Source organism: Eretmochelys imbricata, chromosome 24 (assembly GCF_965152235.1).
Source record: "Eretmochelys imbricata isolate rEreImb1 chromosome 24, rEreImb1.hap1, whole genome shotgun sequence".
NCBI lineage: Eukaryota > Metazoa > Chordata > Testudines > Cheloniidae > Eretmochelys > Eretmochelys imbricata.
In genome coordinates this window covers 17,214,595-17,236,489 of record NC_135595.1, presented here as the reverse complement: position 1 = coordinate 17,236,489, position 21,895 = coordinate 17,214,595, and the positions used below count along the sequence as shown (strand labels likewise).

The 21,895-nt window shown below is 57.7% G+C and overlaps 1 protein-coding gene across 1 annotated transcript; it reads right to left on the bottom strand.

Annotated features, from left to right (window-relative positions):
* Window positions 1-849: 849 nt before the first annotated feature.
* On the bottom strand, window positions 850-21,536 carry USF2 (upstream transcription factor 2, c-fos interacting). Its single transcript, XM_077841100.1, has 10 exons — window positions 21,445-21,536; window positions 14,798-14,844; window positions 14,375-14,490; window positions 14,000-14,119; window positions 11,243-11,396; window positions 9,867-9,954; window positions 9,072-9,130; window positions 7,484-7,578; window positions 4,052-4,180; window positions 850-2,767 (listed from the first exon to the last, which is right to left on the bottom strand). The coding sequence occupies exons 1-10, from the start codon at window positions 21,495-21,497 to the stop codon at window positions 2,678-2,680; spliced, it is 951 nt and encodes a 316-aa protein (XP_077697226.1). The 5' UTR covers window positions 21,498-21,536; the 3' UTR covers window positions 850-2,677.
* Window positions 21,537-21,895: the final 359 nt, after the last annotated feature.

The following is a 21,895-nucleotide window of genomic DNA, read 5'->3' as shown; positions in this document are numbered from 1 at the left end:
CCCGTGAATCCTGCCATCTCTGCCGACAGCCGGTCAGCCCCCTTGCAAACAGTCCTGAGCAAGCTCACTGGGGAGGGAGAAAAAGGGAGAAGTGGGTGATGATCAGGCGCCTCCCAGTGTGCGTTGGGCGAACTCTCCACAGCTCCGGATCAGAAGGGGACGGGGTTGAGATCTGGGGGACCCCCCCCCCTTGCCCAGGCAGCACAGAGGGGGGGATGCACCAGGGAGTTCCTAGATGTTGTCTCTGCTCCTCTGCTCTTCCCAACATGTCTCCTAGGGAGAACTCGACAAGGCAGGGGAGGCGGGGGCCGCGCAGCAGGGCAGGGACAATCCAGCAGGGGTCCCGCATGCACCCGAGACACCACATCCGGTGCGGGGGGGCGGGGGGGGGCGGCAGTGGGACAGACCCAGTGCAAGTCTCACACCCACCAGCAGGGGGCGGCAGTCTGTCCCCCTTCACACACACACCCCACATTCACGCCCTGAGCCTTTCCATGCCTCTCAGCCAGCGGCAACACACAAAGCCCGACAACCCTCAACAGAGGCAAGTCCGAGTCCTCCCAGGAGGGGACACTGGTGCGCACCCAGATCCGAGAGCCATTTTCTCCAGCTGGGGGTGCGCACCCCAACCCCTCCATCTTTCCACCTGCCCGTGCACTGTCCCCCCCTCCATATAACTCCACCCCTCCAGCGATACCCCATCGCTCTGCAGACCCCCCCCCAGCCAGACACCACCATCCTTCTGCGCATCTGCCCCCCACCCCGCTCAGATCTGGGGTCACCCCACTCAACCCCCATCCCTTCCCCTCCCCACACCGTAAAACCACAAGGAAATGACCTGATACAATATTATGTCTGTGCAGTTTTTTCCTCTTTTATATATAAACAGAATTAATTTCCTACTTTCCAACATTCAAACGCTGCAATTCAACTCAATCCACGTTTTTTTTCCCCTTCCTTTTCTTTTCCTTAAATCTGATTTGCCTTTTTTTCTTTCCTTGATTCATTCATTCTTACGTTCCGCAGGGACCAGGACAAAAAGGATACACAATATTTCCAATTCCATCTGAAAGCCTTGCTTCTCTCTCTTTTTTTTTTTGTTTTTTTTGTTTTGTTTTGCCGGTATATAAAAAAAACCCCAAAGCTAAAAGCTCGCTATTATAAATTTTTTTTTGGTGGGTTTTGCGAATTTTCGGATTTTTTAGAGCCATGCTTATTTAAAAACAATCAACCAACCCAAAAAGCCAAAAAAAAAAAAAAAAGAAAAAAAATCTCGTGCTTCGAGAAGAGAAATAAAGCCAAATTGAAGATCGCGAGAGAAGGGGATTGAAGAGATCTCCTGATTCCAAGCCAAAGATTGTGCGATCGACCGCTGAATTTATAATTTTTTTAAAAAAAATTATGTATTGGTATATATCTGCCAAAACCCCTCCACAGAAAACAAGCATTTAGTCGATCGTGGTAAATATTAAACTTTCTGGGTTCAAGTTATGATACAGGCGACGTACCTCTATACAAACGCATTTGGAACTAAAAAATAAAATACAGATTAATTACAAAAAAAAATTAAAATAAAATAAAAGAGGGACGCTGTTAGCGTTTTCACTCCGACTTCCCTCTGTTCAAAACATAATTACAAGAGAAAGAGGGCTGAGGAACAGACCAGACAAGTGGACACATGGGACAGCCACAGGTTTAGGAAGAGAACGGGCTAGCAATGCTGCGTGGTCTCTACTTTTTCCCGGCTGCCCGACATGAGATGCCGTGAGGGGGTTTTCGGAAAGCCCCCCTGCCCCGGAAGTCAGACCTCTCAGAAACGGTAACTGCGATTTGACAGGCAGGGGGAAAATAAAATAAAATAAGAGCTACAAAATTGCTAGCCACCTTTGGAAGGTCTGGTGGCCGCGAGGGTTTTAACTGAATTGCTCAGCTGGAGAGTCACGAGTGGATTCGAGCCAATGGGAGCCACGCCAGCTGGCTAGAACTTGCTGAACTGGGCTAGTGATTTGGGATGGCCCCATTCCTGCCCCCCTGAGTTGCTACATTTTCAAAGGGGTGTGATTTTTCAGAGGTTCGCTGCCTGCAGAGGAAAAATAACCCCCCCGGGTGTCCAAAACGGGAGGCGGGGGGAGGCAGCCACAGAACCCCACCCCCAGGGCTGACTTTGGCCATGTAGCTACCTGCCTTGAGAAAGAAAGAGGCAGCTGGAGCCACATGGAGACAGCCTCCTCGCTGAGCGAGACACACACCGCGGCTTGAACGGAAGGATCGGACGGGGAAGGGCCACTGTGACGGGACAACTTTAAGCCGGAAGGGGGAGGATTTGAACCCATGGCTGGGCTGGGGGAGGGAAATGGACGTCCCAGGGCTGCTATCCTGTGTTAAAAACCTACTATAAAAAACGCAGTTTGTTTGCTTTAATCTTAATATTTCCTACGTGGGGGGGAGGGGGACGGTGGGGCTCAGAGGAGGGGGGCACGGCAAAGCGGGGGCCAGCCGTGCGGCTGCCACCTCAGCGCCCCCCCCCCCCCCCCCGCGTCGAGTTTGGCCGCGCGAGTGAACACGGGGAGCTCTCTTTGCACCAGACAGAGGGCAGAAGGGAGGGAAGGAGGCGGAGGAAGGGCGGAGATCCGGTGCCGAGGAGGAGGAGGGCGACGTGGTGGTGGGGAAGAAGCGGTTACTGCCCCGGGGTGTCGCCCACGGTTTCGATGCCGTGCTGCTGAAGCTGCGCTCGGAGGAGGGCGTTCTCGTTCTTCAGCTCCTCGATCTGGGCAGGAGAGAGAGAGGGAAACTGTGACGAAGTGGGACTGTTCTTAATGTTTCCTCTGAATATTATCGGGGTGGCTCAGTTTCCCCTGTGCAGTTCTTAAGTATCTAGGGGGTGGGGTAAGGGTGTATGGTCATTGCAGAGCCCTAGAGGGCAGGTGTGTGCAGGGGTCTGGACACAGAGAATGGCCGACACCCTGTTTCCTGGCATCTCATGGCCTGGGCCCTTCCCCCCTGCCAGGTGAGAGCTAAAGGGTTGGAGAACAAAGGAATCCGGTGACCTCCTGGCCTGGAAAGGGACAAAGCCCAGGGGAGGAGGGGCTGGGGGGAGTTTCAGTTTGGGGCTGGCTGGGGACATGGAGTGAAGGGCAGACGTGGTTGTCTGGCTCACTGCCCCCCAAAATGGACCCAGCTGAGGGGTCCCGTTCTCTGCACCTACAAGCTCTGTTTTAGACCATGTTCCTGTCGTCTAATAAACCTTCTGTTTTCCTGGCTGGCTGAGAGTCACGTCTGACTGCAGAGTTGGGGGGCAAGACCCTCTGGTTTCCCCAGGAGCCCTGCCTGAGCGGACTCGCTGTGGGAAGCGCACGGAGGGGCAGAGGATGCTGAATGCTCCGAGGTCAGACCCAGGAAGGTGGAGCCGGGAGAGCTGTGTGTCCTGCAGACAGGCTGCTCCCCGAGAGGAGACTTCCCCAGAGTCCTGCCTGGCTTCGTAGGGAGCCGTTCCAGAGCATCGCCCAGGGATGCCGTGACAGAAATGAACGAGTGAGACCTCGGAGCTGGGCAGGGCTCAGCAGGGGGCGCTCTCCACTGGCAGGCCGGGCTGCCCCAATGCAGTGCTAGGGGGCGGGGTGGGGGCTCTCCCCTGGCGGTCAGGGCCGGCGTCAATGCATTAAACATCCCGGGACTTCTCCTCAGCATCAGAGATGTGAATGCTGGTTTCCTGGTCAAACTCCCATCACACCGACTCGAAAACTTTCTGCTCCAGCTTCAATTGGGTTCGACATTCTCCCTGACCGTGGCCCAAACTGCTATGTGGTGCGATGTGCGGCTGTTCCCCAGCTGCCTCACCCCAGAGGTGGCTGCATCTCGGCACCAGGCGATCCAGCCTGTGCGGCGTTACGTGCGGCTGTTCCCCACTCCAGAAGCAGCCGCACAATCGCTGTGTTAACAGCACGTTGGGACGCTTTGGCATGGAAAGGTAGACGTGGGGGGAACGGATGGGGGGGGAATATAAGGGGATGGACAGACAGACAGGGGAGGGGGGGGGCATCGCCACGGCTACCTGTTGCCGTAGCAGCTCGTTGTCCATCTGCAGCCGCTCGGCCTCCTTGAAGGTCTCCTGCATGCGCTGGTTGGTCTGGCGCAGCTCCCGGATGTAGTCGCAGGCCTTGGACAGGATGCCCCCTTTGCTCTGCACGGACGGACGGACGGGGAAGCCTTCAGCACAAAATGCACTGGAACCCCCCGCCCCGGTCACCGAACCCCCAACTCACCACCCCAGTCGGGCCCCCCGCCCAATCCCTCAGCTGACCCCCAAAACCCACCACCTGCCCCAGGAAATCCCACGAGGACCCCGGAGCACCCTCCAACAACACCCCCCCCGACACACACGCCCAATCGCCCCCATAATCTCTCCAGTCCTGCCCCCCTGAATTCCCCCCCACAACCTCAGAACACTTCCCCACTGAATTCCCCCCTCCCACTCGCCCCCCAGGACCCCTTCCACCGAATCCCCCTCCACCAAATCCACCTCCCTGGAACGCCCCCAGTTGTGCCCCCCCTGGAACCTCCCCCTCACCTCCAATCACCCTCCACATCTTTGTCTCCACGTCTCCACTGCGCCCCCTGCCTCTCCCCGCCCCCGCGACCACAAGATCCCCAGGACCTCACCACCACCATGAACTCCCTCCCACCAAATGTCCCTCCCCACCCAACAGCCTCCTCACCGATCTCCCCCCAGTACACATCAGCCTCCCTGCCAAAGGGGACCCGCCATCCCCTGGCCAAGAGCAGCAACAAAGCCAGAGAGCTCTGGGGGTCTCCAGGAATGATGCACACGGGGGTTTTTATCTGCTTTCTCCCCCCTCTACTGCCTCCTGCCTTCAAAACACATCAGCAGGGTCTGGCCAGGGGACTCGGGGCTCTGCGATTCCTGGGTTTGTTATTGTAGGGTCCTGTCAGGCCCCAGTGTCTCACTATAAGGTCTTGTGGGAGCGCTGGGCAAGTATGTTATTGAAGGGTCTCCTGGTGATCACTCCGTTTCCACTTGTTATTGTAGGGCCTCTTGGAAGCAGTGGGCGCCAAATGCACGGGTTTGTTATTGTTGGGTCTCTCACATGCCCCAGGACCCCTTGGCAGGGAGATGGATTTGCTGAGCGGATTGCTGATACTGTCCGCAGGGAGTTTTCCCAGGATCTCCACCCGGGCACCAGTACAGCTGGGAAGGGGCAGGCTGTAATCCTTCCTCCCGCCCTCCGCACTCCTGGGAGACCCTACAAAAACAAAATCAGTGCACAGCCTTGGCCCCATGCCACCACAGTGAGTGTGGCATCCTCCAAGAGACACAGAATCATAGGGTCGGAAGGGACCTCAGGCGGTATCTAGTCCAACCCCCTGCTCAAAGCAGGACCAGTCCCCAATTAATCATCCCAGCCAGGGCTTTGTCAAGCCGGGCCTTAAAAACCTCTAAGGAAGGAGATTCCACCACCTCCCTAGGGAACCCAGTCCAGTGCTTCACCACCCTCCTTGTGAAACAGTGGTTCCTAATATCCAACCTAGACCTCCCCCACTGCAACTTGAGACCATTCCTCCTCGTTCGGTCGTCTGCCACCACTGAGAACAGCCGAGCTCCATCCTCTGTGGACCCCCCCTTCAGGTGGTTAAAGGCTACTATCAAATCCCCCCTCACTCTTCTCTTCTGCAGACTAAACAAGCCCAGTTCCCTCAGCCTCTCCTCGTAAATCCCCTGCCCCAGCCCCCTAATCATTTTCATTGCTCTCCGCTGTAGTCTCTCCAATTTGTCTACATCCTTTCTGTAGTGGGGGCCCCAAAACTGGACGCAATCCTCCAGATGTGGCCTCACCAGTGCTGAATAGAGGGGAATAATCACTTCCCTCAATCTGCTGGCCACGCTCCTACTAATGCAGCCCAAGATCCTGTCAGCCTTCTTGGCAACAAGGGCACCCTGCTGACTCATAGCCAGCTTCTCATCCACTGCAATCCCCAGGTCCTTTTCTGCAGAACTGCTGCCGAGCCATTCGGTCCCTAGTCTGTAGCGGTGCATGGGATTCTTCCGTCCTAAGTGCAGGACTCTGCACTTGTCCTTGTTGAACCTCATCAGATTTCTTTTGGCCCAATCCTCCAATTTGTCTAGGTCCCTCTGTATCCTATCCCTCCCCTCCAGCGTATCTACCTCTCCTCCCAGTTTAGTGTCATCTGTAAGTCTGCTGAGGGTGCAATCCACACCATCCTCCAGATCATCCATGAAGATGTTGAACAAACCCGGCCCCAGGACCGACCCTTGGGGTACTCCACTTGATCCCAGCTGCCAACTAGACATGGAGCCATTGATTTGATAGCTGCTTTCAACTACCTGAAAGGGGGTTCCAAAGAGGATGGCTCTAGACTGTTCTCAGTGGTAGCAGATGACAGAACGAGGAGTAATGGTCTCAAGTTGCAGGGGGGGAGGTTTAGATTGGATATTAGGAAAAACTTTTCACTATGAGGGTGCTGAAACACTGGAATGCGTTACCTAGGGAGGTGGTAGAATCTCCTTCCTTAGAGGTTTTTAAGGTCAGGCTTGACAAAGCCCTGGCTGGGATGATTTAACTGGGAATTGGTCCTGCTTCGAGCAGGGGGTTGGACTAGATGACCTTCTGGGGTCCCTTCCAACCTGATATTCTATGATCACTGCCCGTTGAGCCCGACAATCTAGCCAGCTTTCTATCCACCTTGTAGTTCATTCATCCAGCCCATACTTCTTTAACTTGCTGACAAGAATACTGTGGGAAACAGTGCCAAAAGCTTGGCTAAACTCAAGGAATAACACGTCCACTGCTTTCCCTTCATCCACAGAGCCAGTCATCTCCTCATAGAAGGCAATTAGATTAGTCAGGCATGACTTGCCCTTGGTGAATCCATGCTGACTGTTCCTGATCACTTTCCTCTCCTCTAAGTGCTTCAAAATGGATTCCTTGAGGACCTGCTCCATGATTTTTCCAGGGACTGAGGTGAGGCTGACTGGCCTGTAGTTCCCTGGATCCTCCTTCTTCCCTTTTTTAAAGATGGGAACTACATTAGCCTTTTGCCAGTCATCCTACACAACAACCAACCCAGTGTTTTTGGAGACCCAGCACCTTCAGGAGACCCTACAATAACAAACCACGCACAGAGCCCTGACCCCGAGACCCTACAATAACCCGAGCACCCACCAAGCCTCCCCACCCCACCACCAAGCCAGGGCGTGGAAACCCCCAGGGGTTCCGAGTCCCCCCTACAATAAACAAACCAGTAAGCAGACTCAAAATATCACCTCCTCGCTTCCTCATGGCCTGGCGGGAGCTGCCCCATGAAGTCTGTTCCCGGTAGGTGTGTGTCAGTATATGCCCCTCCCACAACGCAGGGAGCTCCCCGCTCCAGTCTCCGCTGCCCCCTCCCTCAAATATCATCCCCCCCCATGCTCCCCTCCCGGCCCGGCCCAGCCCCTGCCCCTCACCGCGCCCGTCTTGCTGTTGTCAGTGTTGCAGTCTGGAATGATTTTCGATAGCTGGACAATCCAGTTGTTAATTTTGTCCCGCCTCCTCCTCTCCACTGCAGGTGGGGGGTGAAGAGAAACACAGATGGTTAACGCACAGCGCCCCCACCTGGCGCCTCGGCCCAGCCACAGGGCAGGTTGCAGCAGGACTGGAGCTGATCGGAAAACGGGAGGGGGGGGGGGGGGCCGAAAATGCTGATGAAAATGAAAAAATAAAAATTGAGTTTTTGGCCAAAATTCTGAAAAGCTGCTTAGGGCCTTCTGGGAGTTGTAGTCCGGGTGCATCCTGCTCCAAACCACCCCACAGACCCATCTCCCTGGCTGAACGACATCTCCCATGATGCACCACGGTCTGCCCTCTTGGTCAGAAGACGTATCATGGCAGTTGCGTGGCCGCGGTGCATCATGGGAGATGTAGTATTACCAGAGAGATCAACTCTGTGAGAAAAATGCATGAGGCACCACAGTGCATCATGGGAGATGTAGTTTGACCAAAGAGCTCAATTTAGAGGCCAGCAGGCATGAGGCCATGTGGTGGAATTTTAGTACAACTGGTAGATAAAAAGACAACCGGATACTTCCTTTCTGAACAAACCCAAAACGTTTTGTGAAATCGTACTGATTCGGACAAAATTTTGTTTAAAAAATTTTAGAAAACAAAAATCTTTCCAATGGAAGAGTTTAAATGGCTCCTTTTGAATTTTTTTATATTAAAAAATGTTTAAAACAGAAAACGGTCCATACTGACCCCCAAATGGCAGTTTAAATATTTGTATGGCAAAAACCATGAATGGTTTGGCTTTCTGGCCAGACAGGGGATGAATATGTTAATGTCTCAACACATTTTGCTGGATGGAAAGTCGGTTTTCAGACCAGCTCTACATTTCAGAATCTAGACATTCAATATTTCAGCCAAACCATGGCAATTTTCAGACTCTCAGCAATTTGTGGGGGAAAAAAAATCAAAATTTTCCACAGGAAGAAAATTTGCGCTGTAAGTTCTGTTGTGCCGAAAACCCGATTTTCCATCAAAATCCCATTCCAATAGAAAACATTCTGCTGGCCCCAGTCGTGACTGTTCAGACTTGGATCCCCCTGTTAGATACAGGTTGAGCGCACCCCTCTAAGAGCCTTTCAGAACCCCGATATCCCAGCCCGGAGATGATCTGCGCAGAGAGAATTTCCCCCTTGTTTTCTTCTCCATCCGCACACACGTTCCCTCTCATCATTTGCACTTCCAGGATGGATGGAGATTCCCAAACCCAGGTGTGCTGCCCGGGACAGGCTGCACTGGGGTATTAAAAGCAGTTGGCCAGAGATCTCAGGGCCCTGTGGACGGCCAGGAGATTATACTAAAAGAGAAAAGACATTTCGCACACTTGGCTGAGGGGGTGGGTAGCTTCGGGGGGGAGCCCAGCCAGATACAATCTGCCTATCAAGGATCTCAAGAGCACAAAGGGCCGTGTTTGGGACGGGGAAGCCACAGGATCAGTGGGGTGAAACGGGGCCACGGGGCACAAGACCAGCGGGATCTCAGCCCGCCACCCACCTTCATTGTGCTGGGCTCGCCGCCTCTCATCACGGGGCGTCCGCGTCCCATCCATCTTCCTAGGGTGGCACAAAGAGAGAGGAGGGAGTTACAAGAGGGGCAAAAAAAATATCTGAACTGACACTGAACCCCCATGCGGAGTCCAGGCCATCCTGAGCTACCGACCTTTCGCTCTCCCTCCTCACACTCACTCAGGGCGTGCAGATCCAGATCCAGAAGGGGGCAGGAGGCACACACACACAGTCCAGTTCCATCCAGCAGGGGGCAGCGGTCTCTCTCTCAGTGTCTAAACTCCTTTCCAAGCCCCCCTTCCTGAGAGCCCACCCCCAGTCGCACACTCGGTCCTGGGACCTAACCCCCCTGGTCACAGGCTGGCTCCTCTGCAGGGGTTTCTAATCCCCTGCAAGGCGGACGCCCTGTATGGGTGATGCCAGGCCCAGGTGGGTTTGCCTGTGGCTGGCTGGCTCCTGGCGAGGTGCTGCTCGGCGTAGCTGGTGGAGAGGGGAAGGATCTGCTGGGCACATCTAGGCAGCGGGTGCTGGTACAGGGCCGCACCCAGCGAGGAGCCAGGAAACCCCGGAGGCTGGGGAGAGGTGGTTAGAGCAGGAGCTGGGGGAGGGGGGGAAGCTGGGCAGGATCCCAAGGGCCGAGAGAGGAGCTGTTCGATCCCCCAGCGATCCACTATCCCTCCCCCAGCAAGCAGATCCCAGCCCCACATAGCTGAAGCTGGGCAAGTTGCAGGCAGATGGGAGATTTTTGGGGCCACCCCGCACCCCAACTTCACAGGCTACATACGGGGAGTACGGGTGGGTGCGAGGAGCGATGGTGCGTTGCGTCCCTGTCTGCAACACGTCTTGGGGGGTCATCATCACGTAGAACTGGCCTGTCGGGGGAGACAGAGGAAGAGGTGAGAGACTCAGAACTGGGCTCCTGGAAATGAGGACCCCTGAGTTCTATCCGCAACGCCGGGAGGGGAGTGGGGTCTGGTGGGTTAGACTCGGGGGGGTCTGGGAGCCAGGACTCCTGGGTTCCATTCTGAACGACTCTGCCTATGTTCGATCTGAACTGCTCGGCTTGAGCTGCCCTCCAGGTTACAGAAGGGGAAGGTTGGTGCTGCAGCCAGGTTAGATGCCTCGGGGTCTCGTTATCAGACCCCAGAAACGGCTGTAACGAGGGGGCAATTAACAGCCTGATGATGATGCTATTCTGCTGGGATGCTGGTCATTTAAACAAGGGGGGGGGAAATAATCAATCAGGAACAGCCACTCGTGCCCAAATTTCAATCCTGGAGATTCACTAGATCTGGGTCAGGCTGAGGAGGATTTAAAGGGGAAGAGGAAGCCATTGGGGCGTGAGCCTGTTTTGGGGTGGTTCTTTGCGGACCTGGGAATACAGCCTGGAAGCGGTTCTGCCCCATCCCCCACTACAAATACCTGGCGCAATTCATATTAAGGATTAAGGATTTAGGGCGAGATGCTCTAGCCACGTGCTCAGGATTGGGCTCCTGGACTCATGTGACTTTGCAGAACCTCAGCGTTCAGTAAAAGGGGTTTCTGTTCCTCGGGGGCCGGGGGAAAGCTCCAAAGCATGAGTGAGCAAAACTGACACCTGCCTGAGTCTGCCGAGAGCCTGAGCCCGTCGCTGGGAGGGGGGGGGGAGCTGCTCTGAGAGTGACCGACGCCGCAACGCTGCCTGAGTTTGCCGAAAGCCTGAGCCCGTCGCTGGAAGGGGGGGAGCTGCTCTGAGTGTGACCGACGCTGCAATGCTGCCTGAGTCTGCCGAGAGCCTGAGCCCGCCGCTGGGGGAGGAGGAGGCTGCCTCGGATGCGACTGACGCACCGACACTGTCTGGGTCTCCAGAGAGCCCCCCTCCGTCTCCCAAAATGCTTCCCCACTTCTGCTAACCCTTTCTAGACCTTCCCTTTAAATAAAGCAGGGCTGAGATATTCCAGGTCAGCCACGCCATCCTCCCAGCCTGCTTTGCGGATGACGCCACGCCAGCCGTGAACCAGAGCGGCCAAACCTTCACCGGCGAGGCGTCTTTACTCCCCCCCGCCATGTGCCCAGCTGCAGAGTAGAGAAGTCCTGAGTCTTAGAAGCAAACAGACCCAGCCACCCTTCCTGTCCCCCCCAAGTCTTTCCAGCCCCGGGAAACTGGTGGAGTCCTCTCACCTCCAGCCTGTGCCAGCGACTGATCTGTGGTCTGAACTGACACGGCCGTGGCATCCCCCACCGTGGAGGCAGGGAAATACGCGAAGCGGGCCTCCCCGCTGACTGCGTCTGCGGCCGGGCTTCCGCCATTGCTGAACGGGTTCTGGATCACAGCCTGAGGAAGAGGAGAAGAGGGCACCTGTTAGAACAGGTGAGGGGAGCGAGTCAGGACTCCTGGGTTCTATCCCCGGCTCTCGGAGGGGAGCGGGGCCTAGCCTGATATCCTTCCCCACCCTCTGATCAGACCAACGAGCCCATCTAGCCTGGTGTCCTGTCTCCAGCACTGGCCAGAACCAGCTGCTTCAGACAAAGGCACCCCCTAGTGGTCAATGATGGAATGACCTGCCCCTGAGAGATTTCCTCCTGACCCCACCACCAGCTGGAGATCGCTGCCCTGAAGCCCAGATCTACAGTTCAGTCACCCTCTTCTGCCTCAGTGTGGTCAGTAAGAGGACGGGGAAGATCTAGCTGGAGAGATGTGGGGAAGCCAGGAGGAGTGCTGTGCTGCAGGGGGCAGGCTCTCCCCTGGCAGCCAGGGCTGGCCCCAATGCCCCCGCACGGCGCTAGGGGGCGCTGCCCTGCAGGGTACAAGCTCTCCACTGGCTGTCAGGGCTGGCCCAAAGAACTGAAGCAAAGGGTCTTGTAGAAAGATCTAGATTTCAGGACATCCAGGTGACAAAGATTCCACCAGGTCCCTTGGAACAGTCAAAGGGTTAATTCTCTCCCGGTTAAAAATCTGCCCCTTATTTCCAGCCTAAATTAATCCGCCAGCTCCCGCTTTGCCTGTCCCGGCTGAGCTAGCCAGCCTTCTGTTCCCCGAAATCTCCTCCCCAGGGAGACTCTGATAGACCGGGATCTAGTCCCCTCTGAGCCGTCTCTGGAGAAACTCCACAGATCGAGCTCCTTCAGCAGGTTTTCCAGCCCTCAGATCGTCCCCGTCGCTCTTCCCTGAGCCCTCCCCGATTTCCTGATGTCCTGTTTGACGTGCATCCCCCCAGAGCTGGGCGCAGTCTCCAGTCATGGCGTCCCCCATGCTGTATCCAGAGGGGACCCCACTTACCAGCTCCCACTCGCTCTTCTCCAGCCCAGCGGGGTGCTCACCCTCTTAGCCACAGAAATGCTGGGGAGCTCATGGGCTGTTGGTGCCCCAGGACTCCTGGGTCCTTCCCAGAGCAGCTGCTCTGCAGGGCACAGCCCTGCAGCCTGTAAGTGTGACCCCCACACGACATTGCTTACATAGGCCAAGACCCAACTTTTTAAGGCTTTTCAGAAAATAAAAGAAAAGAAAAGAAAAAAGAAAAATCCTGGGGCCATTTTATGGTTAGAGAACGAATAACCAGCATCATCGGACCCTCGAGCTCTTCTCTAGCGCTTGAGCTCTTTGGGTGGAAACGCTTCCTACACGCGGCCAGCATCATTATCGTCATGGCTCAGATGGGGAAACTGAGGCACGGAGCCACAGGATTTGGCCACCGTTACCAGGCAGATCAAGCCGGGAACGAACTAGCCCTCTACCCAGCAGGCCAGACTGCCTTTTACAGCCTAGTGATGGGATGCGCCCCATCCCACCCATGCCAATTAGGTGCAGCGGCAGAGCCTGGGCTCCCCACAGGGCAGATTAAAAAGGAGAAGCTGGCTACAGAGCCGGGGGGCGTTTGCCCAAGAGGAGAGGCTGCTGGAGACACTATGGAGCGAGGCAATGACTAGCCCTCCCTTCCCACCCACAGCGGAGGGGCTCCAGCCGGCTGCCCTCTGGCCATCTGCACAGCTGGACCTGAGAAGCAGGGGTTAGACCCTGAAAGCTAGTCCAGAAGAGGGTCCCGTGTAAACACTGTTCTGGACTCAAACCGCTTTCACTCCACAACCTCCCGGGGAACTACTCTGCCATTGCCCTGTGCAGATAAGTCAGGGGCGAAGGGCAGGATCATCATCAGCCCCAGTGCTGGCCCAGAACCCCCCCGGTGCCAGGTGCTGGCCCCTATCCCAAGTGGCCGACAATCCAGACGGTGGAGCCCGCATTCGGCTGCATGAGAAAGGCACCTGCTTCGCTCCTTGGGGCTTGTGCCCCGAGCTGCCAGGTGCAGCCAACAGCCACAGCTGCACGAGACGGCCTGGCCCTGACCACATCCGAGCGAGTGCACGTTCGCGGAGAACAAAGAGGCCCCCGCAACGTCAGGCTAAAAATAAACCGCGAAGCACTGGGGTGGAGGGGCTGTAACCCAAGAGCACCTCCAGGTCCCCGAGACAGGGAAAGGATGGTGGGGACACAGGGACACCTGGGTTCCATTCCCAGCTCTGCTGCATCTTTCAGATGGGGACTGAGCTCTCCAGGGCTTGTCTCTCGCTGCGTCTGGGCAGCGCCTGGCACATCGGGGCTCTGACCCCAGCTGGGACCCATGGACACTACCATAATATACCTAATACGGCCCACTCTTGCAGCGTGATTTATAATTAACTCCACGCGAGCTATCAGAGCTTCCCCAAGGGGGAGGCCACTGGCCTGAGTCTCAGGACTCCAGAGCTCCATCTCTGTCCCTGCTTCACCGTTCCGTGCCTCAGTTTCCCCAATCTCTCCAACGGGGCCAGTGATACTGGGCTTCTTTCCAAAGTGCTTGGAGACCTATGGAGGAAGAATGCACTAGAGGGGCCAGCTATTGCTCATTCCCCAGTCCCTTTTACTAAGCCCTGGTTAGAAACCGGGCGCAGCCCGCCCCCCACCTGAGCGACAGCCTGCTGGCCCCCGGCGAAGGCGGCTGTCGAGACCACGCTGACGGCTCCCGTTGCGTCCGTCTGTCCATCCAGCTGACTGTCTGTCACCTGGACCACTCTGTATGTCACCTGGGAGGAGAGGGAGACAGGAAAGATCATTTGGGATAGAGAAATGTGAACAGAATCCACAGACGGCACAGGGGCTGGGGCCGTGCTGGGGCTGGGGCTTCGGGACCAGCCCTGACCACCAGGGGAGAGCCCCCGCCCCACTCCCTGCAGCATAGCGCCCCCTAGCGCCACGCTGGGGCACCGAGGCCAGCCCTGCCTGCCAGGGGAGAGCCTCACCCCGCCCCCTATAGCGCAGCGCCCCCTAGCGTCTCTCACCTGTCCTCCATTGTTCTCTGTGCGGAACTGGTACTGGATATTGTGGTCTGTGAAGGCTGCTTGCTGGACACTAGCAATGGCCACTGCTGTCTGCTCCTCGGCGTTCGTGACGTCCCCTGGGAGCCAGGAGAGACCAGTCACTCACACAGGACCCCACCGAGGGAGGGGGAAGGGTTCACACCCCGGCTCTGGGGAGGCAGCATGACCTATGGAGTCAAAGCGGGGCGGGGGAGGCTGGGAGTTGGGACTCCTGGGTTCTATCCCCAGCTCTGGGAGGGGAGTGGGGTCTAATGGCTAGAGCAGGGGGAGGCTGTCAGGGTTGCACGAGTCCCACCCTGCTGGTTTAAATGGCCCAAGCAGGAGCTCCAAGCTCCCAGCAACGCAGCACCTGGACGGCGACAGGGCTCCCTGGCCTCGCCTCACCTTCCTGCAGCTCGACTCCTTCTTCAACTTCTTGTCCTTTCTCGTGGCTGGAAGACAGAAGGAGACAACACCAGCGGGAGCTGCTTCAGCCGGTGCTTTACTCCCAGAGCTGGGGATAGAACCCAGGCTTCCTGGCTCCCAGCTCCCCCTGTTCTAACCACTAGACCCCACTCCCCTCCCAGAGCTGAAGAGAGAACCCAGGCGTCCTGGCTCCCAGCCCCCCTGCTCTAACCCACCAGATCCCACTCCCCTTTCCCTTCTCTCCAAGAAGACGCCAGATGGAGGAGAACCCCCACGTAGCCACTCTTGCTAGAAGAGGCTGTAATTCACTTTGTGACCGTCTGCCATGCAACATGGATCTCAGCCCCTCAGCCAGAGAAGACCAGGCAGAATTCTGCCATGGGGGTAACACACACCCAACAACCAATGCCACCAAGCTACCGGATTTCATAGAAACCAAACACCTCCCAGGACCCAGCTGACAATATTTTAACCTCTTTCCCTGCACCCAGTTCACTGCTGGAGAAGACCCTCATTCTCCAAGGATGCAAGGACTACTGGAAAGAGCTATTAATTCCCCCCCACATCCTCATCCTTAAATTTTACTCTGCTACAGGATTCCCCTGGTCTCCTGTCCTACATTCTGCAGCATTGCTGTGCGCTGTTGAAGCACCTCACCCCAGAAGCAGCTGCATTTCTGGCTGGATCAGTTTCGCCTGATCTCTTTTGCCAGCACTTGCTACCATCTCAAGAGCGGTAGAGAGCAGGAAGATGATCTAGTGTTTGAGGAACTAGAGTGGGAGCTAGGTTTGATTCCTGGCTCTACCAGACTTCCTGTCCCAGCTGAGACTGGGGAAAACGAGGGAGAGATGAGACGGACCCAGAACTGGACTCCTGGAAACCAGGACACCTGGATTCTATTCCCAGCGCTGGGAGGTGAGTGGGGTCTAGTGGGTTAGAGCAGGGCAGGGCTGGGAGCCAGGACTCCTGGGTTCTACCCCCAGCACTGGGAAGGGAGTGGGGTCTAGTGAGCTAGAGCAGGGCGGGGCTGGGAGGCGAGCGGGGTCTAGTGGTTAGCTGGGGCAGGGATGGTCTCTCACAGCGTGTCTGTGCAGTGATTGACAACAGTGCCTGTCGGTCCTACCATAAACACAAACAAAGGATCCTGAAATCCAACCCAGCTATTTCTCAGAAGCTTCTAGCTACAATGCATGCGGCGACTTACTCTCCTTTCCCGCAGATGAAGGCTCAGACAGCTGCTTTCCGAAACAGGGTTTCATGCTGGGAGGTATTAGAACGGGTTGAAATCTAATCCTTCCTGCTGGCAGGGAGAGATAATGTCCATGCCCTATCTGGATGCCAGCATGGTATGCAACTGCCCAGAGACGCTCCCGCCTGGATGAGCGGAGCTCAGGCTGCAGGGAGACTCACACAGCCACTCACACCATCCGTCAATTTCCTTTCCACCCGGTCAGTTTCGTGTGTGCCTGGGAGCCACCCCCACTGACCATTCCCTTTCCAACACAGGGCCACCATGATCAGATGAAGGCAACGGGCGGGTGCTCGGTGACGTGGCTGCCTGGTGCTAGTGTGGGCCCACAATTTGTGCACTCTGCACTTAAAGCTTTGTTTTCGGAGGGTCTTTCCTGACTCGGTGGCCCTGGGTTCCCCCCCCCCAGTAAGTAACAACCACATTTCTTGCCCTGGTAAGCCTGGCAAAGGAGGAGCGACTGTCACTCCCTAGTGGCTAGATCAGGCATAGCACTTTGAGTCAGTTAATTCCTCTGCACCACTGGATCTGGTTGTTCCGGTCACTCGGAAGGCGTTTACGCTTTTAGATCCCCCGGTTGTATCCCTGCAGAGGATCAAAGTGGACGATGGTTGGGGGTGGACGTTACACACCGATTAATGCCCTTGTGAAATGTATCCCGTTATGAAATGCATGCAAAAGGGCCCCGAACGGGACGTGCCTGCCATGTCTGGGCACCGGCTCCGATCCAGGAACAGACTGGCTCAGCGTATGGCCTCTTGGGTGCCTTAGCTCCCCATCTGGACCCAGAGCTTGGGGGGGGGGGCTGGCTGGCTCAGTGGGGCAGGGAATGGGACATGGGGCCTTTCTCCTCTAGAGGGCGCTGACGCCAATCCACTTGCAGCTGGTACAGACTGGCTATGGGGGGAGAGGGGATAGAAACCGGGGAATGGGATACATACAGAACGGATTTTAAATAATACTACTAATAAATGGGTCAGATTCTGATCTTATGCAGTTCAGGGGGAAGTTGGGCGAGTATGATGCTCAGTGCAGGGGGACCTGGGCAATATTCCCTGGCCTGGGCTACCCAGGAGCTCAGACCAGATGATCAAATGGCCCTGCCCGGCCTTGAAATTGGCGAAAAGCCATGGTGAAATCAGAGGAGTTATTCTGGCATATACACTCAATGGGAGCTATTTCACAGACACACAGGACTAGGGGACACTACAAGCCGCCCTCTAATGGCCTCCCGCCAACAGATCCCTTCCCTGAGGGAGTAATGATTGCTCACACAGGCCTCTCCGAGCTGCCTGGACATCCCAGGAACAGCTAAGAAGCGCGGCTACGGCTGCCCCTGGAGACTTTTTCCCTTAGGAGAGTCCACGGGGCAGACAGGCCTGCTCCTCCAGCCCAGCTGTCCTGGCAGGTCCAGTGAGACACACCCACCTCTCTCAACCACCGGTGACTTAGTGCAGACCCCCTGGGTGGTCTTTCAGGGTGGCTTCGGGGCAAAGGTGCTGGGCTAAGACCCCATGTGCTTGGGTTCTATTCCCAGACCTCCCACTTGTTCCCTTGGACCTCTGTGCCTCAGTTTCCCCCATCGGCAGAATGGGGAACCCACCTTCCAGGCTTGGAAGGATAAATTTGGGAGTGGCTCAAATACTAGGGACTAAAGGAAGATCAAGTCCCAGAGAGGGGGCTGCCCAGCACCCCCGAAAAGTCCCTGTGTTGGGGACCCTGAAACAGGGTTATTTGAAAATGCTACCGCAGTGCCTCCCAGGAGTTGTAGTTCAGGAACCACATTCTCCAGGATAGACTGGACTACATCTCCCATCATGCACCAGGCTTCCCTCTTTAGATTAGAAGCTCCCTAGGCAGGGCCTGTCTCTTGCTGCATGTCGAGGCAATGCCTAGCACCACAGAACCGATCTCAGTCGGGGCAGGGCCTGTCTCTCGCCGGGTCTGGGCAGCGCCTGGCACGACAGGGCCCTGATCTCAGCTGGGGCAGGGCCTGTCTCTCGCCGGGTCTGGGCAGCGCCTGGCACGACAGGGCCCTGATCTCAGCTGGGGCAGGGCCTGTCTCTCGCCGGGTCTGGGCAGCGCCCGGCATGACGGGGCCCTGATCTCAGCTGGGGCAGGGCCTGTCTCTCGCCGGGTCTGGGCAGCGCCCGGCACGACGGGGCCCTGATCTCAGCTGGGGCAGGGACTGGCTGCTTCAGTAACCATGGAACTTGACCACTAGCAGGGTTCATTAAAGCTGCCATGGCAGGGAGAGCCCCCCAGATCTCCACAGCATCCAGCGTTGCCAGCTGTAGCCGGGAGCGGCTCTGGGACCTATTCACTTCAGTCCCCGTGGGCAAAGTTAGTTCCAGCCGCAGAGACCCATCTACTCTGACAATAGCCAGATGTGTCAGCATCTCGCACCCTGCAGCACAGCGCCCCCTAGTGCCACCCTAGGGCACTGGGGCCAGTCCTGATCATCCACGGGACGAGTACCCATCCCACCCCCTGCAGCACAGCGCCCCCTAGTGCCACCCTGGGGCATTGGGGCCAGTCCTGACTGTCCATGGGACGAGTACCCATCCCACCCCCTGCAGCACAGCGCCCCCTAGTGCCACCCTGGGGCATTGGGGCCAGTCCTGACTGTCTGTGGGGAGCGCCCCCCACCCGCCCCCTGCAGCACAGTCCCCCTGGTGCCGTGCTGGGGGGTCAGCACCATTCAACTCTACATCATTTTGCTTCCCAACGTGAAATCTTTTCCCCTAAGTTCTCCAGGACGACCAGACTCCGCAGCACCAAAACCTTTGCGAGACACTCAATGGCTTTAACAGCGCCCAGGCCCCCGCCCGGAGTTCTCGCCTTGCCAGCGATCACAAGGGCAGAGTCGCCCGCTGGGGCGACACAACGGACGCGCCGCAGCCTCGCCTTTCCACCAAAAGACGATCCAGCCCCAGGACGTCTCCATTCACCTCCCTGGGCCTTGGTTTTTCCATCTGTGAAATGGGGAGGACACCGACCTCCTTTGCAAAGTGCTTTGAGATCACAGCTGGGAAGCGCTAGACGAGAGGCAGGGATTATTACGAGGGCCACGCTTTGAATTACAGCCCAGCTCCCTTCACAGGCGCTGACTCCTTGAGTGCTTAGGGGCTCAAGCACCCCTGGAGAAAAAACAGGGGGTCTCAGCACCCACAGGGCTGCTGCTCTGGGGGCCCTGGAGCAGGCCACCAATCAGCTGTTCAGCTCTGGCCCTGCCCCCCTTCCAGCTGTTGAGTGGGGCTGCCCCCGCCACTGGCTCCTCGCTGCCCCCTCATGGCCCCCAAGGTAGGAGGGGGCAGAAAAGAGCGAGGGAGGGAGGCTCTCAGGGAAGCAGTGAGGGTGGGAAGAGGTGGAGTGGGGGTGGAGCCTCAGGCAAGGGAGCAGAGCCAATGTGGGGCACCCACTCCCACAGGACCAGTAATGTCCCTGGCTCTGGAGAATATTAACCCAAGTTTCCTTCCAGATGCCCGTCAATTCCTGGCTCGTCCTGATACCCTCCTCCATAGGCTTAGCAAGAGTAAGGGCTGGAGAATTTTGTCAGCTGTCTTATACCGCCAGGAAGGAGGGGAGAGCAGCTGGGGGGGGGGGGAGCCGCTCTGCCCTTCATCCCCAGAGGGGGTCTCAGACGTGGACACAGATCACAGGCAACACAGTCCCTGTCTCATCCCCCACAGACCCCTAAAAGTGTGAATTACCTCTTCACAGTCTGCATATACAGGGCCAGACCCCTAGCTGGTCAGTCAGAGCTCCCCCGGAGTCACCGGGGCCTGATCCCAGCTGGGGTCAAGGGGCCGCAGCTCCCCCGGAGTCCACTGAGCTGGTCCAGAGTGTGCACCCCGCCCCCCCGCACACTTACAGCGACACCCTCCCGTCCCTGGGCTGCCCCCAAATGCAGGACACGGATTGAGCCTCCCAACTCCCTCCTCCCCATGGGGACCTCCGTCTGCCCCCCCCCCCGACCTCCCACATCCCCCAACTCAGGCGGATCCTAGAATCCTTCCCGCCCCCCTCCCCTCAGCCCACCCCGTTCTCCCCCCCACCCCCCGCAACAGCTTCCACCTCACTCCCCTTGACACAGAGGATCACCAGAAGATGCTCCCTAACCGCACCCTCTCCCACTTCCAGCACAGCGGCCTCCTCCCCCCTCACTTCTCTCTACCCCCCACCTCTTTCTCCTGGGCATCAAGTACCCTTAGGCTTCTGCAGTCTCTTTCGGCCACTCCACCATCTATGGACCCATCTCATCTACATTGGCGCCCCACTCCCCGCCACAGTGCTGACCCCGCCCCAAGTCACCTAGAGCGTGGGGGGGGGATCCTGGGAACTAATTACTTGGTGGGGTGAACTCCCCCTGCTCAGCTCCCCTGGCATCCCATCCCCACCGCCCACAGGTCACAGAACCCTTGCACCTGCTCTGGCCCCCCAACGCTAACAAGAGCCCTCCTCCTCCCTGACCTACTTCCCCAGTCCTCTCCTCTGCCCCCTCCCACCCCATTTCTTCATTCCTCACACTCCCGGCCCCCGACACCGAGCCACTAAGACCCTAGCTGCCACTTCTGTCTGCCCCCCCAACCCATGACACCAATTCGCTTAGCTCACAGACCCCCTGCGCTCCCTCCTCCCCTACCAGCTCACTCAGACCCCAGGTGCTCCCCTCTTCCTATCTCACCCCAGCGCCCCAGATTCCAGGCTCTGTCTGCACCCCTTTCAGTCCTGTCACCAGCTCACCCCAGCCCAGCCCTCAGTCCTGTGTCTGCCCCCCCCAACACAAATCCACTCAGATCACAGCCCTCCCTATCTCCCTCCCATACGCCCCCCCCCACTCCTGACACCAGCTCACTCTCACCCGTGGCCCCCTTTGTCTGTCTCCCCCACCCCGCAACTCCAGGCGCGAGCCACACAGATCACCGGACCCCTTCCTTGCCTCCCGCCCTCGGCACACACTCCCTGCCCCCCCCCATGTCACAGCCCCTTCACCTATTTGCTTCCCAAACACTCCCTGCCCCCCAGATCACAGCCCCACCCCCCAACTCCCTGTCCCAACCCTTCCCCTCCCCCCAGGTCACAGCCCCCTCCAACTCTGCCCCCATCCCTCCCCAACAGACACTCAAGGCCCCTCCTCCTCTCCCCCCCACCCGACTGGGCTCCCAGCCCCCCACCCCCTTTCCCCTCCTTCCCCCCTTTCTCTCTCTGCCTCGTCCTCCATTTTGTTCTCCCCCTCTCCGCGCCGCTGCAGGAGGATCATGGCTGGCTCCCTCCCCTCCCCCACCCTGCCCCTCCGCAGGCCCAGCGAGGGGGTGGGAAGCAATCTGGCCCCCCCAGAAGAGGGGTGGGGAATTTCCTCCCTTCGTCCCCTTACCTGGGAGCAGCGGAGGCGGTGGCTGTGTCCAGGCCGGGATCCAGCATGTCCATGGGGGGAGAGGGGGGAGGGGGGAGGGGAAGGGGGGAAGGAGAGGGGTGGGGAGGCCCCTCAGCACCAGGCCGGGGCGGGGGGGGGAGGGAAGGAGAAGAGGGAGAGGAAGGGGGGCGGGTGAGTTTAAATCTCACGCCGGATGGAGGCAGAGGGGACGCGGAGGAGACACGGGAGCCGAGGCGCTGATCACGGGGACAAACACTCGGGTCATGTGAGGAGGAGAGCGAGAGCGATCCTCTCCCCCCCTCCCCTCCCTTCCCTTCCCTTCTTCCCCAGCTGGGAGCCCGGGACACGTGAGGGGGGAGCCGGCGGAGCCGCCGATCGAGCGCGGCCTGGGCCCCGGGGAAGCGTCGCGGGCGGCGGCGGCAGCAGCGGATGGAACGTTGCAACAATCCGG